At 38.1% G+C, this 18144-nt stretch overlaps 1 protein-coding gene across 42 annotated transcripts in view; it reads right to left on the bottom strand.

Annotated features, from left to right (window-relative positions):
* NRXN3 (neurexin 3) overlaps positions 1–18144 on the bottom strand; it is a 1504430-nt gene that overhangs the window by 150821 nt on the left and 1335465 nt on the right. For all 42 annotated transcript variants that reach the window (XR_011432271.1, XR_011432272.1, XR_011432275.1 and 39 more), the window contains one exon: positions 17803–17974. Coding sequence is in view for 36 of the 42 variants with exons in the window: in XM_070250266.1 (XP_070106367.1) it covers positions 17803–17974 (172 nt within the window). In the remaining 6 variants the exon portion in view is untranslated. The remainder of the gene's footprint in view (positions 1–17802; positions 17975–18144) is intronic.

Below are 18144 nucleotides of genomic sequence, written 5' to 3'. Positions count from 1 at the left end.
GAGGGGGGTGATGAAGGGAAGTTCAAATAACTACTGAAGTCCTTCTTAAACAGAAGGTTTTTGTGTTTTATAATTAAAAAGCAGTCTCTGGGAGTAGAGTTCTTTGGAACTCACATTTTATATTTTGAGAGAAAGAGTTTACAATTTTAGGGTTGAGGAGACCTCAAAGAACATCTAAGAAATATTTTTTCCCTGTTTTGATGTTTCTCAAACTTCTACTTAGAACATCATTAGAAATAGGACTCCCAGCATAGGCAAGCATCAGAGAGTAGGGATCTTGAAGACCACTCTCCCCAACAAAGGTATTAATTAAAGAATTGCCTATACTCCTATTTGTTTGGTTATATGTCATTTCCAAGGTTTTTCAAAATATGAACTGGTTGGTAGCCACGCATCATTTAGCACAAGGTTCAAAGGTCAGGTATACACTACTGCAATGTGGTGCAAGAATCAAAATTTTCCCAATAAGAAGCAACCTTGGGGAATACAGTCGCTGTAGTACATCTCGGATTCATACAATGCCTCGTTAACTCTACTTGGCAAATTAATTCAAATTGATTTGTTTGGGAGAACCACAGAACTGGCCTCAAATGTGGCTGTAAACAAAGGATAATGATAAACAGCAATGTATTGAGCTCAGAGAAAATGTCTAGAGAAAACAGTAGATCAACATGGGGGCCATTTTTACAACGTAACTGTCTTTGTTCAAACAAAAGAAAAGAAAGGGAGAACACACTCTATACAAATAAAACACGTTTTATAAATAACAATGATATTTCACAAATATCTGAAGCAAAAGCAATTAAAATGTTTGAAAGCATCCAAGAGGGAATATAAAAAATGATTTGAAAACTTTACAAGAGACATTTAATTTTTTAAAAAGCAATTAACTCAATTTAAGACAAAATGATAAGATGTATTGAGAAAAAAAGAAAAAGAAAAAAGAAGAATGTGTGACAGGGTAGGAAGAGCCAAGATTAATTCTAAAATGTAATTTTCTAAAGAAAAAGAAGAGACAATTCCTCAGTGGAAGTCATTAGTTTCCACCTTCAGTTTGAGGCCTCAATTTAGGGTTGAGAGGGAGAAAGTTGAAGAAGGAAATAGAATTATAGGAACCAGAGCCTTTCCCAGGCTTTTTGAGAATGTGTTAAATTGCAAAATAGCTACAATCCCATTCTGATATCCATGTCCCTTTGCAATGGGACTTGCCACTCCTCCCATCAGAGGTTGAGTCTATTTTTCCACCACTTGGCACAGGGCATATTATCAAATGTGACGTAAGTAGAGGTTTGAATAGCCCTTGCCTGTTGGTGCTTGCCCTCTCATGTTGTTGAAGCCTGAGACGGCCATATGAAGAACGCCAGTCTAGGCTCCTGGAAGATGAAAGCCCACAAGAAGAGAAACTCCACCATCCAAGTGTACTCAGCCAGCTCAGCTGAGGCCCCAAACATGTGAGTGAGGCCATCAAAATCATCCATCTCCATCTGAGCCAGCTTGGAACAGAAAAAACATCCCCAGGATGCATAGAAGCATGAGCTAATAAGTAACAATGCTTTGGAGCGGTTTGTTATGCAGCAAACACTGAAGGACACAGCCAAGAAGGTGGGAAATCTGGGATGGATGAGAATCTGAGACTGAGTAAATGAAACACCCTCTCTCATATGAAGGTTCCCATCAAGGCCCAACAGGAGGAGGGGGAAGTGCTCAGCTGCTGTCTGTGGAGTCAGAGGAGCTTGTGTGGTGAAAGCCTGAGGGGTCCAGGAATGGAGACAGGGAAAGGGGGCCCGTTATCTACCCTTAGCCCTCTCCCTCATTTTAAAGGGAGAATTTTCAAATCCAAAGGAGGGGATGAAATAATGTAGCTCCTGAGAGGAGAGGGAAAGGTCAAGGCTGAAGGAGTTGGGACAGGGCAGGAAAACTAGAGGACTGATACTTCTCAAATCCCCATTTCAGACCTAGACTAGGGGAATGGAGGGAGAGTGGTGGGGGTTGACTCTACAGGTAACAAGGAGTAGAGCTAATAAGGTGCCGAGGAGCTGCTTACTTGACCCTCTTCCACCACTATTCAAATGAGAGTGGACAGAAGGTTGGTAAGAAGAGCAGTCAGGACTTACTGGCAAGACATTGTGGAACTGTAACTCCCACCCAACCAAAGAATTTCTTACTTCTTAAATGATTCCAGAGGGAACCGAGAAGATTACCTTCTCTTTTTCTGAGCAAACATCCCTAACCTCAACCTTCTAAAACTCTAACCCAACTCTCCTCCCTAACTCCAACCTTCTAAAACCAAACCAAATGGTTTATATTCCTGCAGGGTATGCTGTAATCACTGGTCATGAATAGTCTTACCGAGGCTTACAGTAAAGAGATATTCCTGTCTACACTCCCTCCTAATACAAAACAATAAAAACAAAGCAAAACACTGAATTAAAAACTAAAACCAGACAAAAAACATTCCCAACCTTGGCTTTTAAAAAGTAGGCAGTGCCTCTTCAACCTCTTTTAAAGTTATGGATTAGCAAAAAGCAGCCTTTATAAACTCATTGGTAAGAGTTTAGAAGTCATTGTCCTAGGACTTAACAGGTAGTATCAGAATTGATAGATACCAGCTAGCACTTTTCACTTTAGTATGTGAATGGCAGGTGTACGGTAAAGAAAAACATCAAAACTGATCAAAGCACCAAAATCTAGGGATTAAGGGGTTAAGTAAAGAGTAAGGACAACTAATATTGCTAATGTTTTGACTGACAGCTTAAGCAACACGCTTGAATGATCAGAGGTATGTCAAGGTTTATGTCATGACTCACATATTCATTCATATTGTAAATGTGATGACCAGAATAGCAATTTTTTTGAATTAGGGTTTCTTGTTTTTACACTTTTAAGTGGTAAATGATTATGTAAAATTATCCACATACTTTAAATATTTACCTCACACCTAGACTCCATTATCCTGTGCTGAATATCAGTTCTTGTCGGCATGGGTTTTTTTGTATGAAATTATAATCACCTTAGAGGCAAGGGATTTTTTTTTTAAATCTTTTTACACCATCCTACTTCCACAAAGACCTCCCCAACATACAATAACATCAACATTGACACGTCTTAAGTCTTCAACAATATTCATAAAGTTGATGACTATTGCTACCTCAAACAGAGGCAGGTGTCCTGACTCCAACAAAGTATGACATTTTTACCTTTGAAGGTCTAGATGACCTCTGAAAATCTACAAATTTGAGACAAATAAATAAAACATTAATGACAATTCCTTCCTTTAGCCATTTAATATGACATTAAATACATGATATTAAATCTTGGCTAACTGAGGAATACGTCTAAGGATCTATAGGCTATTTTAAATTTAAATACATTTATTTATGCTGGGGCAAATGCAATATTGTTTTATATTTACCCATTGACGTGTGTATGTGTGTGTGTGTGTAACGTACAGAGAGAGATTTTATAAATATCTCAAAGGAAAAAATGCTTTTGCATGTTCTCCACATGACCATGCATCTTGCAGCAAGAAACAGCTCCTAGATATCTGTGAAAAATAAATATTCAGGATTTGAAGAAATGATTCAGAATAATTTCAAATGACATTGATAATGAAGGAATTGAACAAAAATTCTTATAGAAAAGCCAAAGAGGAGAAATCAGACAGATCTATTTTTTTGGTGGAAGAAAGGCAAACTCTATCACCTGTAACATTTAAAATTATACTAGTCAACTTAGAGTAATTCCTATTGTGTAGCTATTTCCGAATCTCCCAGGAAAATGGACGAGATAACCTAGTATTTTCATCTTTCTAATTGCTAGGTTCCTTTGAATTTTAGTCTTTCAGAAACCTGCTTTTATCTTTGCAATAATGATCCAAGAGATTAAAAGAAGGCCTTTGAGGGACTCAATTTACCCACTCAAATTCACACAGGATCTATTGACGTAACATTGCTATCTTGTCAAAAAGCACTTAGAACGCTTCTAAGTGTAAGGTACAATCAGGATAAAAGAAGTGACAGGTGAGAGGAGAGCATTCAGTTTTCTTGGTTTTATGTTTTCATTTCTGATTATCAGGGATGGTGGCCCATTTAAATCACATTGGAGTCCTCACAACTGTTTGGACTTCTGAACAGGAATTGAAATGTCCCATCTAACCAAAACTCAAGGATGCTGTCCAAGGATTTATTTTATTTGTTTTTCTTTCAAAGATTTACTTCTGAGGATGACTCAAAAAGGAGAATCTAGACACAGTGTGTAGTAAAGAAATATGTAGATTTCCTCCTTACTTATCCTGTTGGATTTAATTTGTTCTAATTGAATAAGGGTCTCATTCCTATTATTCAGTTCCTAGCACAGGGATTTACAGAGATGGATCCTTAAAATACTTTCAGAGAAGAATTTGAATGGTTTCTGTTAACAAAGGAATGTAGATACAAGGGTTGCTCTTGTCCCTAGAGGTTGGCTGTGTCAACTGGGATTTCAGCTGTTCAGGCGGTGAAGTTTGAAGGTCCACAATTATTGCTCAAATTCTCCAGCCCTCTAATCGACAGTTTGCTTGTTCTAAGTAGCTGCAGCGGGGGAAGTGGCACAAATCAGAGAATCAAAGCCAGAAGAGAGAGAAACAAAGTATACTTATGTTAATTGTTCTGTTTGACCATAAAAAATTAAGGCAACTGAAACCTGACAGAACGATACAGCTATATAATTACACAGCTACAGAATGAGCGGGACTTATTGGCTAAAAAAGTTCATTAATGTTTTTACTGATGTGTTCATCAGAGACATCTACAACTACTACTGCATTTCCACCAGACCACTAGGAAAGTGAGCTTGGAACAAGGGTTGCGGATAAATTGCATACAACTACTGAGAATGGAAATAAGACCAGAGAATCGTCATTAAAGTCTGGGATCAGGGTTGGTCAGGACTCTTGAGTCAAAGTGTTGGCAGAGCACCTTGGTCAGTTCAGTTGACTTATTTCAAGAACAGATCTATTAAGAGTATTTCAAAATTCCCTTTATGGACCTACTTGGAGCTCAAAATTCTCTGAGGTCATAGTGGGAGAAAGTAGCAAACTGAAGCCAGCCTATTAGATTTCACTTGGTTTATCTCCTCTAGGAGATTTCAATTGCTCCCTGAGAACAATATATTCTTTTCCCTGAGAACAATATATTCTTTTCCTTGCATTACTTTCATTTTTACTTCTCCTGGAGGTCCAGCTCCACCTTTACCACAGAGAAAATTCAGTAAAAAATCCAGCTATTCACTTTGAAAGTCTAAAAGCATTTTGGTTCTATTCCACTGCATAGTTCACTTATATAAATTGCTATTTTATTTGAAACAGCATCTCACAACAGTTTTATATAGGTTTAAAAATGAAGTGATATGTATTTCTAAACCATGGCTGTCTGAGAAGATTTTAGAGTTACTTTTAATTTACATTTATATTTATGTTAGATTTATATCCAGGTTTTTTTTTTCCTTACTTTCATGGATGCCTAAATGTTCTCCTTCCTCCCTTTTATCATTTTGTCTAGGTATAATGGGAAATCCACACTCTGAAACCTACAGACAATCATCTCAGCAATGTAAAATATTTTAATAAAATCAGATTTAACCGTTTTGACAAAAAATTTCCCAGTAAAATCTTAAAAGTTATTCATAATAAAATATTTGATATTTTCCTATTGCTTTTAAAATAAACTTAAGTATATTTAATGCTTATAACGGATGTTCTTTACCTTGTTGTATATTACTTTTGTGTATATATAGACAATGAAATCAGAAGAAGTGTCCAATAATCTCAGTCCAATTTTTCAGTTTAACATTTATTGAGCAACTACTACATATAGCCAGTTTGACTCAAAAAAGAAGAAGAGGATTAATAAAACTGTGACCTCTTTGCCTGAGTTATAGGGAGCCAAGTCTGATGGTACATGCTTTTTATTTTGGTAGGGGAAACTTTGATTTTTGATTGGTAACTTTAGTATAGTCAATATCGAAGTTAGCAAAACGTGAAGGGACATCTATTTTATATAAATAAAATCTGATCTGCCTTAGTTTGATTTTTAAAAATTTACTTTAAACTAGTACATGCTTGTCTGTATACACACATCTGTAAAAACTCATAACTTGGTTCTTGTTCCTTTAATAAATAGGGGAACAGATTCTAAAATCTCTAAAAGTCAACAGCAGGAAGTAGGCTGAGTCACATCTAAGGGGAATCCACCCTCATAACAGCAGATCAATGGCCGGAAATAGAACAGAAGCTCAAGCAGGAAGCTCCCATCAACAAATAGGGACAACCAATGCTGAGAAAATGAAAAGGATGCTCTCTGGGACTGAGAAGATGGACATATCAGGGAGCATAGGTAGAAGAAAAGATAAACGTTAAGAAGTCAGTTGGCACCTTTGTGAAGAATGGCTATGGAGAGTAGGCTAGGGCAGCTGAGCCAGTGGCTAATAAAAAACCCATGAAGTCAAAAGAAAAGTATCCAACTTCTCAAAGGAGAGAAGGAGAAAAGTGTATTTGGATCGCCAGAACTTACAGTATCTAAGAAGTAACAGAACTGGAGAAACAATAATGCTTTCTGTTCATTATTTTCAAATGATGCTCTAAGCAATGTACAGCATAACATAAATACAGGTGGAACTGAATCTAAGCCTTTGGTGTTCGGTAGGAAAGCAGTGTATGATTGGGTCTTTGTTTGCTTAAGTATGGGTAAGTGGATTGCCTGTCTCATTTACTTATTTCTTCATCCTGAATTAACCTTATCAGTGAGTCTATGCTACTCTGGTTAGCAGTATTATGTTCTATGTCTCTGGGATTTAACTCATCTACTTAGAGAGGACCTTGCTCTCTTCATTCTAAACAGAGATGAGACAACCCACAAAATAAGGCTGACAGATCAGGAAAAATAGAGCATAGGCTTCAAAATATGCATGATCTAGATCAAGAGTCACCCAACAACAAGCAAAGGCAAATCTAAATAGAGGTATCAGGGTCTCCATGCCTATATTTACCTCCAAATTAGCCCTGTCACCTACTAGTTGTATGATACTGGAGAGCATGTTACCTAACCTCTCTGAGACTCAGTTTCCTCATCTCTAAAATGGAAATAATAATAGATTCCCCTTCCAGGGTGTTGTGAGAAGGATCCAATGTGATAATTCATGAGCCTTGCACAGAAGACATACTGTTTCAGTGTTACCCATTATTAATTAATATTATTCTCCTAAAATCCTTTGTGCAAGGACATGTTGTAATAGCCTCCTCCTCTTCTCCAGGATATACAGCTCTCAGACACTTGTAGGCATTTGGAATGAAGATTTCACCATTGAACTCTGAAAAAACCACATTTTAATAATGTGATTAAAATGAAAACAAATCTAGTTTAATTAAACACTTAGACTGGCAATTGTGCATCGGGCAGAAGCACGTTTCTAGTAAATGTTTAATAATGTGATTACAGAGTGTTCAGAATGCACTGAGATGTGGGAAACAGTAGTAAATTTGCATGTGAATTTACATCTGTCAAACAAGTGAATTTGAGCTCTGTATATAATGTAAACTGGATTGCTCCTGGGAAATAGATGGAAAAATGGGGTAACAGAAAGAGATCGGGGTGCAGGAAAAAACAAATCTGTGTAGAACCCCAGCGTTGACACTTTCTGGCCCTGTGACTGTATCAAATGTGCTCAAAGTCCCTGAGCTTTGGTTTATTCTGTGAAAAAGGAAGATTAATGCTTCTCTCCTACAACCATTGGGCAGATTACACTAAGTGAAATAATGTATGAAGAATGCCTGCCCAGTAGTCCCCTCAGCGTGAAAAGTGTAGGTTGTCATGTTACAGTTATTCTTGTGAATGTCCAGGTAGGAAAGCAGAGTTTGTTTAGAACTGTCCTAGAGAGCTCAAGGTCACAGTCCAAATTCCATCCCATGCCCACCCCTGTCTGGTCCTCAGGCTCCATCAGGCACTTCCATGTGCCACTGAACCCAGATCTCATTGGAATGATAGTGCCTTCTTGCATTATTTGGAACTGGAGGTATAATATAGTCTATTGCATAGGAACGTTAGGTTTGCCTTCCAAATGGTAATAGGCTTGCGTCCCAGGTCTTCACGTACTAGCTTATGACCCTGGGAGAGTTAATCTTATAAGCCTCTATATTCCCAGTTGTAAATGATGATAAAAATAGTCTCTACCTCTTTAGGGCTATTGTGAGGTTTTAATATAAGAACTCAGTGCAGTGCATGGCACTTAATAATTGCACAATAAAATTTAAGTATTAAAATTATGTTCCTTTTATACATGTATTTCTCTTCCCCTGGACTATAAGAACTTGAAGGCAGGGCCTGTGTTTTATTTCCCATCATATACCCAACACCTAGCATGGATTCACATGCAAAATAGATTTTGAATAAATATTTGTAGAATGGTGAATGAATGAATTCATAGGCCACCACTCCACTCAAACACATCCCACTGATGAGGATGGGGAATTAGCAACATTTTTTTTTATATAAGAGGCAACATCAGTTAGTAAAAAGACTTTTGAAGTGTTTCTGCTGTTTAAAAGTACAACACAATTTTTTGTCTGGTCCCTTATCAACTCATTTCTAACACTTGTTTTGATATAGCCTTTAGCTTTGGGCTTGAGTTGTCATTTTCCACTCATACACCTGAGTGTTCTTATGCAGCACTGTATATCAACCTTTGGCATCTGGCAACCCCTCCATCTGGGCCAACACAGAGCATCAGGGACTTACTGCAAGGCTGCAAAAGCGCCGTGTGAAAAAGAAATGCATCTCATGGAGCAAGCTGTAAAGATTGCTGGGAATCGAGTCCGGTCCACTTTAACTCTGTGAACTCTAGATTAGAAATGTCTCTTTGTCCTCAACTCACTCTCTCCTTCCTCCTCTGACCCTCCTTTCCCCTTTCTTCAGCCTGCTGGGGTATTGACAGGGATTTTAGAGGAGTGGAAGGTCTTTATCTCTCTGAGATGAGCTGCAATATGATTACAATCGATTGAGTGATTTACAGTTTAAAGCACCTTTCATTACTCTTGTGCTTTATAGAATTATAAATGACATACTGTATGTGAATATATATTATTATTATTGGATATTTATGTACCATCTTTCTTTAAGAAGCTAAATGTTCCTTTTAGATTTTAAATAACTAGAAGGACTCTACAACCTTGTGCAAACTGAAATTGAAGATAATGAAGCTTGGAAACTTTTCCTATGCATAAAGCTATACTCTTGTGAGGATGTTAGGACACTGTTGTTCATCAAACTCTGGGGCAGAGGGAAAACAGTACAGGGTAGTTGCATTTTATTTTTGGGATAATAATTAATTCTCGATTTTCATAATTATAGACTAATTCTGCAGGCCAGAATTTTTATTTACTACCTAAAGTGGACAATAGGGCAAAAAAAACTTGTAATTCACTTAGCTTGGAAATTATGCAATATTTGATGGCTGATTTAATTTGGCAGAAGTCATGTAATCACAACCGCTTTGCATAGAGTAAGATGTTGTTAGTATTTTTATGTCACACTATCTCAAATGAGTATAATTTAAAAATCACATAAAAGGTGACCACATTGTATTTCTAATCATAAAAGTATTATTCCACAGATTTGGTTTAACATAACTATATTCATTATTCATACAAATTAAGAAATCCTTTTCCCTACATCTCTAGTTAAATAGTGCCACCCTCAAATTTCTCATCACTTATTTCATGAGGCCCTAGACTATATTTATGTATAATGTTTAAATAAATAAATATCATGTGTCTTTTAATTTGTTAAAGGCCACCTTCCCCTTTAAACCCCAAGGTAGTCAACTAACAATGAGAAAACGAGGATCCAAGACTAAGGTGAGCATTTTATAAAGTCCTATAGAAGTTTCCAGCAAAATTATTCTTTCACTCAACAATCATCTAGATCAAAAGCACTGCCTTGTCCACAAAAGAATTCTGGATAAATAATGTCTTTAGTACTATAATTGCTACCATATTATCTGATCTAAATCTTCATCATTATAACAAACTCCTTCTTGCCTTATTTAATTATTTTATAAATAACCTTAAATTGTGTGTTATCTTAATGTCTTAGGGAAATGAGCCTTGTGTCCATGTGCTTATGAGTTGCCTTTCCCTCTCTCAAATATTCTTCTCTTCCGCAGTTTGTATATATATACAGATATATAGAGATACAGAGTCTTGAATCTGGGTGGTAATGTTTAATTTTAGCATTAGCCATAAGCTCACAGTTTGCCTTGGAATGCTTATCGGCTTCCAAGAGACATTTACAGGGAGAGACAGGCTCTAGGTTTGATAGCAGTAATTGTATTTAACTTGTAAGATACAAGGCTATTTATCTTGTGGCTAGGAATTCACGAAAGAGAAAGGAAGTTTGCCTTATAAAACAAAAATTAAAGAAAAAAATACGAAGCACCCTCTTGCTGCCCTCCCATCCCCCAAGCAAGACCAGTGAATAGGAAAACAGCCTTTCATCTAATAAGCTATCCCTCTCTACTAAGATATCATGCTAGAAGGAAAACGGGATCACAAAAGGAAAGAGGTTGCCCAAATCCCAAAAGGCCTAGCGGGTGACGTGGAGGAAGGCAGATGTCATAAACGCCCAGGGAAGTGCTGACTTCTAACTTGGCAGAAATTGGAGATTTAACTTGAGAGAACATTTCTACATTGTCAAGACTTGAGTTAAGAACAGAATTTCTGGGGCGTGCATGTGTTCCAGGGTATCAGAGGGAATTTATGGAAGTAAGAGAATATGATTAAAAACTGAAGCTCTCAAGTCAGGTGGTTTTGGGCTGGAAGACCAGCATTTCCACTCATGCTGTGAGCCAGAGAAGTCCCTAAGATCTCTGGGACTCTTCCTAATCTGTAAAATGGGAGTAAAATGAACACCGCTTCAAGGGTTGTATCAAGGCTAAATAAGATGTTGCACACAAAGTGGGAAGTATTTAGTAAATGCTCAACAAAGGTCAGCCATCACCATCTGGATGAATTTAGCTGAATGATGGTAGTATCTGCTGTTCTCTACATCTCTGGGACAACCACCTCATGAATCAAATGGCATTATTATCCCAGTGTCTGTGTAATGACAAAATGGATAAGTTCAGAAGGTATATGAAGGTAAATGCTCATTATTTTACTAATGATATAAATGAAGATTTATGTTAATATAAAACAGATAAGAGGAAATAAGAGGGGCCCCATGGCAGAGTGGTTAAGTTCACATGCTCTGCTTCCCTCAGCCCGGAGTTTCACTGGTTCAGATGCTGGGCACGGACATGGCACCACTTGTCAGGCCACGTTGAGGCAGCGTCCCACGTGCCACAACTAGAAGGACCTACAACTAAAAGTACACAACTATATGCTGCAGGGATTTGGGGAGAAAAAAGCAGAAAACAAAAAAAGAAGATTGGCAACAGTTGTTAGCTCAGGTGCCAATCTTTAAAAAAAGAAAAAAGAGGAAATAAGAGAGTATGAATTCTGCGTAATCCAATATCAGCCACCTGAGGGTTGGCCTGAGACTGAGTGAGAAAACGTATTTAAATCCCTCAGTGCCTAGGACATGATAATTGCACAATAAAATTAAACCTTCAGGGCCTCAGTCATACCAGCCACATCACCAGTGTGGCTACATGTGGTTAGTGGCCACCATATTGAATAGTACTGATGGCCAGTGTAAAAGAAGAGAGATATTTTCAGCTTTCTAAATATCAGTGATTCTGAGACCTAGTTGCCTATAGAATCATCTTTGGAGCTTTTTTAAAAATATGATGCCTGGACCAGGACTTCTCAAATTTTACTCTGCACATGAATCACCTGGGGATCTTGTTAAAATGCACATTCCAATTCAGTCAGCCTGGGGTGGGACCTAACATTCTACCTTTTTAACAAGTTTCTAGGTCACGCCATCACTGCTGACCCACGGACTACAGACCAGATCAGTTAAATTAGATTACCTGGAACTGGGGCCTTAGCACACACAGTTTATTAAAAGTTTCCAGAAGAATCTCATTTGCAGTGAGGTTAAAGAACATTGCTTCACATAAAAATATCTATTGAAAAGATTTTTTAAACATTTTTTTCACCAAAGACTAACCCAGCAGGTTGAAAGTCCCTTGGAAATAGATACTTTCCTACTTGTGAATCCTAATTCATTCCTGACATATTGGAAAGAATGGCTATTTAGCAGTCTAAGTATTCCAGATGCACTGGTTTGATAGATTAATTGATACGTTGTGTGAACAAATGTTTGAAGAACTTATATCTAAGATGGTTTTAAAATGTACCTAGCAATGTTCAAACACATTCATTAGTGAGCCTCTCTCTAGATACTGTTACATCTCTGCAGTCTTGAAGTCATGTTCAAATACGGCTTTCCCTCTTGATCGTATTTATACTTATTCCCTTTGCAGGACTTCGCTATCTATGTTCTTTCCTCCTGTTGAAGTGAAAGTAACACTAGTCCTGAATGGATGAATGAGCAGGTAGATGGGGTTTGTTTTAATGTGTGCTTCAAATCTGGCAGGGCTTCAAATGTTTGCAGGCAAAAACGGTAAGAAAAGGGAAAGAAAACCTTCTGGCTAGGAATTAATGAAAACCCAAGAAATTTCAGCATCATGTCAAGTATATAGACTTATTTTTAACCCTTCCGTGTCTCAATAATCCATGATGAGATGTGGACAAAAACATCTCTCCCATCCCCAGGTATACTGTGTTAACTATGAAAGGACAATAAGCATTTGAAACAAAATATGTTGGAGACTTTCTTTCAACTGGGGGTTATTTTGGCCCCCGGAGGGCATGTGTGGAGACATGCTACTGGCATCTAGAGAGTAGAGGTCAAGGATGCTGCTAAACATCCTACAATGCACAGGACAGCCCCTCCACAGCAAGGAATTATCCAGCCCAAAGCATGACTAGTGCCAAGGCTGAGAAGTTCTACTAAGCGAGCTACTCCACGGAGGGATTTCTATTTGAGAAAACTTTTGATGGAAAAAAACATAAACAAAAAAAACGGAAAACCAAGGGTTGGTATCAATAAAATTGTGACTCTGATAAACAGAAAAATGGGCAGGAAATTTGAGGTAGAGCAATCTGAGATCAGGCTAGGAATGTTGGCTCTATCCCTTAAGCTGTGTGATACTGGGTAGGTTATTTAGCCTCTCAGAGTCTCCATAATGCAACCTTAATAGAGGTATGGCAGGAATAATAATACCAAACCCAGTTCCTTCACAGGACGGAGTGAGGCTCAAATGTAATAATGTATATGAAGGCACTTTGAGCATCAGTAAGCACTTAGCAATGTTTTTACTTTCAATGCCTATAAAGCTAAGGTTCTGGGGAATTTGACACATTCAAATATAAAGAGAGTTTTCTAATGTCCTTAAAGTGAAGCCACTTCTACATCCTTTTCACGTTTCGAATTGGGTAGTCAAACAGGATTTAAGTATAGGTCATCAGTGGGCATTTTAATGACTGAGGAAGGAGAATCCAATTGAGTACTTCAACTGACTTGGTTTGCGGCATTGAGGAAAAAAAAAAGAAAAACAGTTGAGACCGGGCTCTCGTCAGCACCACTTGCCGAGGGAAGATAGAAAGTCCTGCACAACCCAGCTGCTTATCAGTCTTCACTTCCCAGGAAGCCTGGCTCTGACCTGAAAAGCGCCTTACGGCACATGCTCAGCGTTCTAATAGCCCTGATGACACAACCAGCCACCCACTCGCAGCACAGCGAGGATCTCTAACAATCCCACTCAGCCCAGCCTCCAGGGGGCCAAATCTGGGGCTAAAATTAATTTCCCACGCTCAACTCACCTTTCACCTCTCCTCCCTCCTCTCCACCAGTGCATTGTGTCAAGACAGCAGCGAGAGCTTTATAAGGCACATTTGTCAGTCCCTAGATGAGAACTCTGGGCTGATTCTTCTTTTATTTCCCTCTCCTGTTCCTTAGACTTTCTATTTTCAGGTTCAAAGAAAGAAGTTGCTTATGAGTTCTATCCCCCAGAATGAAGTGATATAAGATTCTGATGGTGATAGAACTATTTTCGTTTTGGATCCTTCCTGATTCACAAAGAACGAATGCTACGTGCCCTGTGCCCAGCTGGTTTCTAAATATTTCACAGTGGGATGTTTCAGGATGTAAAATCCTCTAAATGCCCAGAAGAAGATTCTGGAGTTGACCCATTCATCTTGATGCACAGGAACCTGGTGAGCAGGAACAATTACCGGAGAGCACGCCCTCAGAATGAGATAATGTAAGCGAACATTCTGTAGGAGCTACTCTATGAATCTTTACTGTTTAAATATTAGCAATAAAGTAGCACAACTGAATTCCACTTGATGGTTTCTATACTCATCACTATCAATAAAACAGAACGGCTTGGAAAAAGGAGGATATATCACGTTTGCAGAAACTGTGTCAAGATTGACTGGCCAGGTGGCTTTGTTCTTTGATGCCCAGAAAGAGGGGGTATTTTCATTTTATGGTTTAAAATACGTTAAGTAAATATTGCCAGGTCACTCTAATAGATGCTTTAAATTTAGTTAAATGGATTCATTGAATAGCAAAGGAAGGCAGGTAGGAGAGAAAATAAGTCATCTAAAGCTCAAAAGGTGAGCCACTCCTAGGAAGTCTTGGCAGAGTGGAATGTGAAACCAGAATGTTGGACTTTTCGAAATCACTTTGCAATCTAGGCAACAAAGTAAGATGATAACTCCTTTAAATACTCAGTATTCTTTCAATTGCTTTATGAAAGCCCATTGTCATTTTTTTATGGAGGACAGCTTAGACTTCTTACAAATGAGTCTTTTACCACAGTTAAAAGAACTTTTCCTTTCTAAAGGGGGATTTTTGATTCCACATCTCACAATAACCACCTTTGTGTGGTTATAGGTACTGACCTTTGTAATATGACACTTCTAAAAAGTAATAAATCTAAGATGATACAGGAAGAAAGATCTTCATTTCTATCTATGTGTTTTTCAAAATATCCCCCAATTTGCTGTGGGAACAATAGTGGAAATCATGTCCAGCTGGGAACGGGAGAATCTGGTCCTAGCTCTGTCCTTCATTTACTGTGTGATCATAGGAAAAACACAGTATCTCCTGGGTCTCTTTTTAAATTTGAAATGGAGAATAAAAACATCCACCCTATCCAATTCACTGGCTATTTAGTAATTAAGATGAGGTAATCTGCATGAATGATTTTGTAATAGTAAAAAATGCTACCCAAATGTTTGGTAATCCACAAAGCTAATATTTATTAAGTAATGACTTAATCGACCCAGCATTATGTCAAATATTTTACATCTGCTGAACTCACTTACTCTTCGCATTAGCCCTGAAAAGTAAGTATTATCATTACTCCATTTTACAGACTAGGAAACAGATTAGGGAGGTTAAATAATTTGCCTAAGGTCAGGAATTGGATCACCAAATAAGAGGAATAAGCACTTACTTAGAGAACCAAGAAAGCACGGAGAGTCAAAAATGAGGAGAAAGAATTTGAAATATTTTTAAAGGAGTACAGTGATCATCAGTGAAGAAAAATCAGAACTGTTAGAAATTCTTACACTTATTTTATGGTTATTGTATTTTGAATTATATGCGGGGGGAGGCATCAAATATTTCAGTGGTTAGGGCATTTCAAGGTCTTGATCCAGCCTGCCTTAGACTCACAGCGACTGGCATCAAGATCCCAACTCCAGCCAGTTGACTCCAAAGCCCATAGTTATACAGACTATACTGTATCAGGTCCTGTAATAATAACACATATCATTACCAAATGACAGTTCCAACGGTTACTAGTAATAATAGTTTTCAGTGGGAAGCAACACCATTAAAGAAAGGTTTATTCTGTTTTGAAAACATAAGAAGAAACCCATAATTTGGAACTAAAACTACAAAGAGATAGGCACACAGCAAGGATCACTGTTTTTCTTACATGTCTGTGGCTTTAAAATGACCACTAAAGAGCCTTATCATCACTGGCAGCAAACTTGTGGATTCTATATTGGCTCAGGGCAAGTGGTTAACATCAATTTAGAAATCTTTGAAATTCCTAACAGAAACACAACAAACCCTACAGCAGCACTAGCAGGGCCAACGATAATATGTATAGAGAGAGATTGATTTTTCCTGTGAGCAAATGAGCAGCTTTTACGATCTCAGGCTATTTGATTCCCCCCACCCCCAGCCCCCAGAGTTTAAGCCAGAAGCATTTAAAAATCAGGTCTATTAGTGTCTAGTGAATTTGGATGATGGTGAGAATTCACAGTAGCAGCTCACACCTCTGGCTCTCTTCAAAGGCTCAAAGATAAATGCATAAGGTCATTTTTTGTGCCTTAATCTAAGAAGTGCTAAGAGTATGATAGGAGACTCCTAGAAAAGGCTGAACTGGATATTGTAGGGAGATTGAGATAGTGGATAAATGGGTAGGTGGGGCTTTTTCTTCAGTACCTTGGGGGTCTTTTCTGCTGTTTGTGGATGCTCCCATAATTCTTAAACCAGATATTGGAAGACTGGCTATTAGGAGAAAAAACCCAGTAGCACAGTTACTTCTGATTGGCTTTTAAAGAAAATTAATGCTGAATTAGGCATGAAAATAAAATACAGCCTTCAAGTCATTAAAAATTTTGGGGCCACAAATAGTCAAATTTACTTTATACATTTCTCTTAAGTTTGATTATTATTAGCTAAACAGCTCTTAAACTTCTAGGAATGTGCTTCTGGCTTCCTCTTCTCTGTGTCTACCTCATTATAATGGAAGGGAGAGGATAATAGAAAATGATGGGAAGTTGGAGGGTAGGAGATAAAGAGTTAGACATAGCAACATGCCCATTTCAATATTCAAAGCTATTCTCTTGCATCTACCAGGTGATAATGCAATTGCGGAGCAAAGCCATTAGCCCAAGTATTTTCCTTTCCATTCCTGGAACTTTTCTGATCAGGGTTCAGGGCTCTTTTCCTGGGATATGTGGGAGATGAGAGAGAAAAGCTAAGGGATTATTTGAAGGATCTCTTTTAAAGAAGGCAACCTTTCCTCGCATTGCCCTTGATTCCGCCATCTGGCTCTGGGAGTTTGTTGGCAAATGCTCCTTAACTATAAAATTTAAACAGATGATTAACCTCTCTCCCTCCCACACCAGCATGCTTGCTATTAAAATGCCTACTAGGACCAATCTCTGAATATCAAGGCAGGCTTAGTGTAAGTAAAAGAAAAAAATTGGCAATGTCAACCAAATGAATTAAATTCCATCCTTAGTTTTTCTCTCATTATTATCCTGACTTGATGTTTATCAATTCAGGTTTAGTAAACCTCCTTTCACAGTCTTTCCCAAATCTCTGGCCATCTGTACCTTCAACCATACCTGACTCAATGGTACCACAAAGTCCAGATTATTCCATGATTATCAACGATAGCTCATGATAGAGATGTAGAGATGGTGCCCCTTCCCTCCATTGGTCATCATTTGCAGTACCCTGGGAAACCTACAATAATTGTATTTGGTATGAGCCAGTCAGGCAGTATTAGTCAGGTTGACAAAAAGTGTTCAGTGCATAGTTAGTAAGTCTCCAGAAGCTCCCTACACTGGACCAAGTCTTAAAGAAATAACATATCTTCTCATCCAAAAAAATGAATGTATGCTTAATATTCAGTGTTTTATGATTTGGTGATGGTCATGAGAAAATCACCATTTAGGAGTAAGAATGGGAGAGCAAAAGAGAGTATAGTCATTGAGAGTGAAACATGTACCTGTGGGATAATGTTCATTCACTGGCCAGTTGTCCACTTGAAGTGTGGCATTGCCACCGTTCCTGGTGAAGCGCACCACGTGGTATTTACCATCATTTACAGGGGTTCTCTCCTCTTTAATAGAGATGTCAACTGTGCCAATATTGAAGACAACTCCAATTTTCCCCTGTTCCTGTAATAAAGAAACACAAAAGGCATAATTATCACTAACCACAAGGTTTTCTCCCTTTAAAGTTGATCCTACAACTAACAATAAATCCGTAGGTGCCCAGAGGGAGCTGTCAGCATGAAGTTAATAATGGTATCCTACATTTCTCCATGGGCTTTCATCCTGAACATAAA

The sequence above is a fragment of the Equus caballus genome, chromosome 24 (genome assembly GCF_041296265.1).
Source record: "Equus caballus isolate H_3958 breed thoroughbred chromosome 24, TB-T2T, whole genome shotgun sequence".
Classification (NCBI taxonomy): domain Eukaryota; kingdom Metazoa; phylum Chordata; class Mammalia; order Perissodactyla; family Equidae; genus Equus; species Equus caballus.
This window is presented reverse-complemented; position numbering and strand designations above follow the sequence as displayed.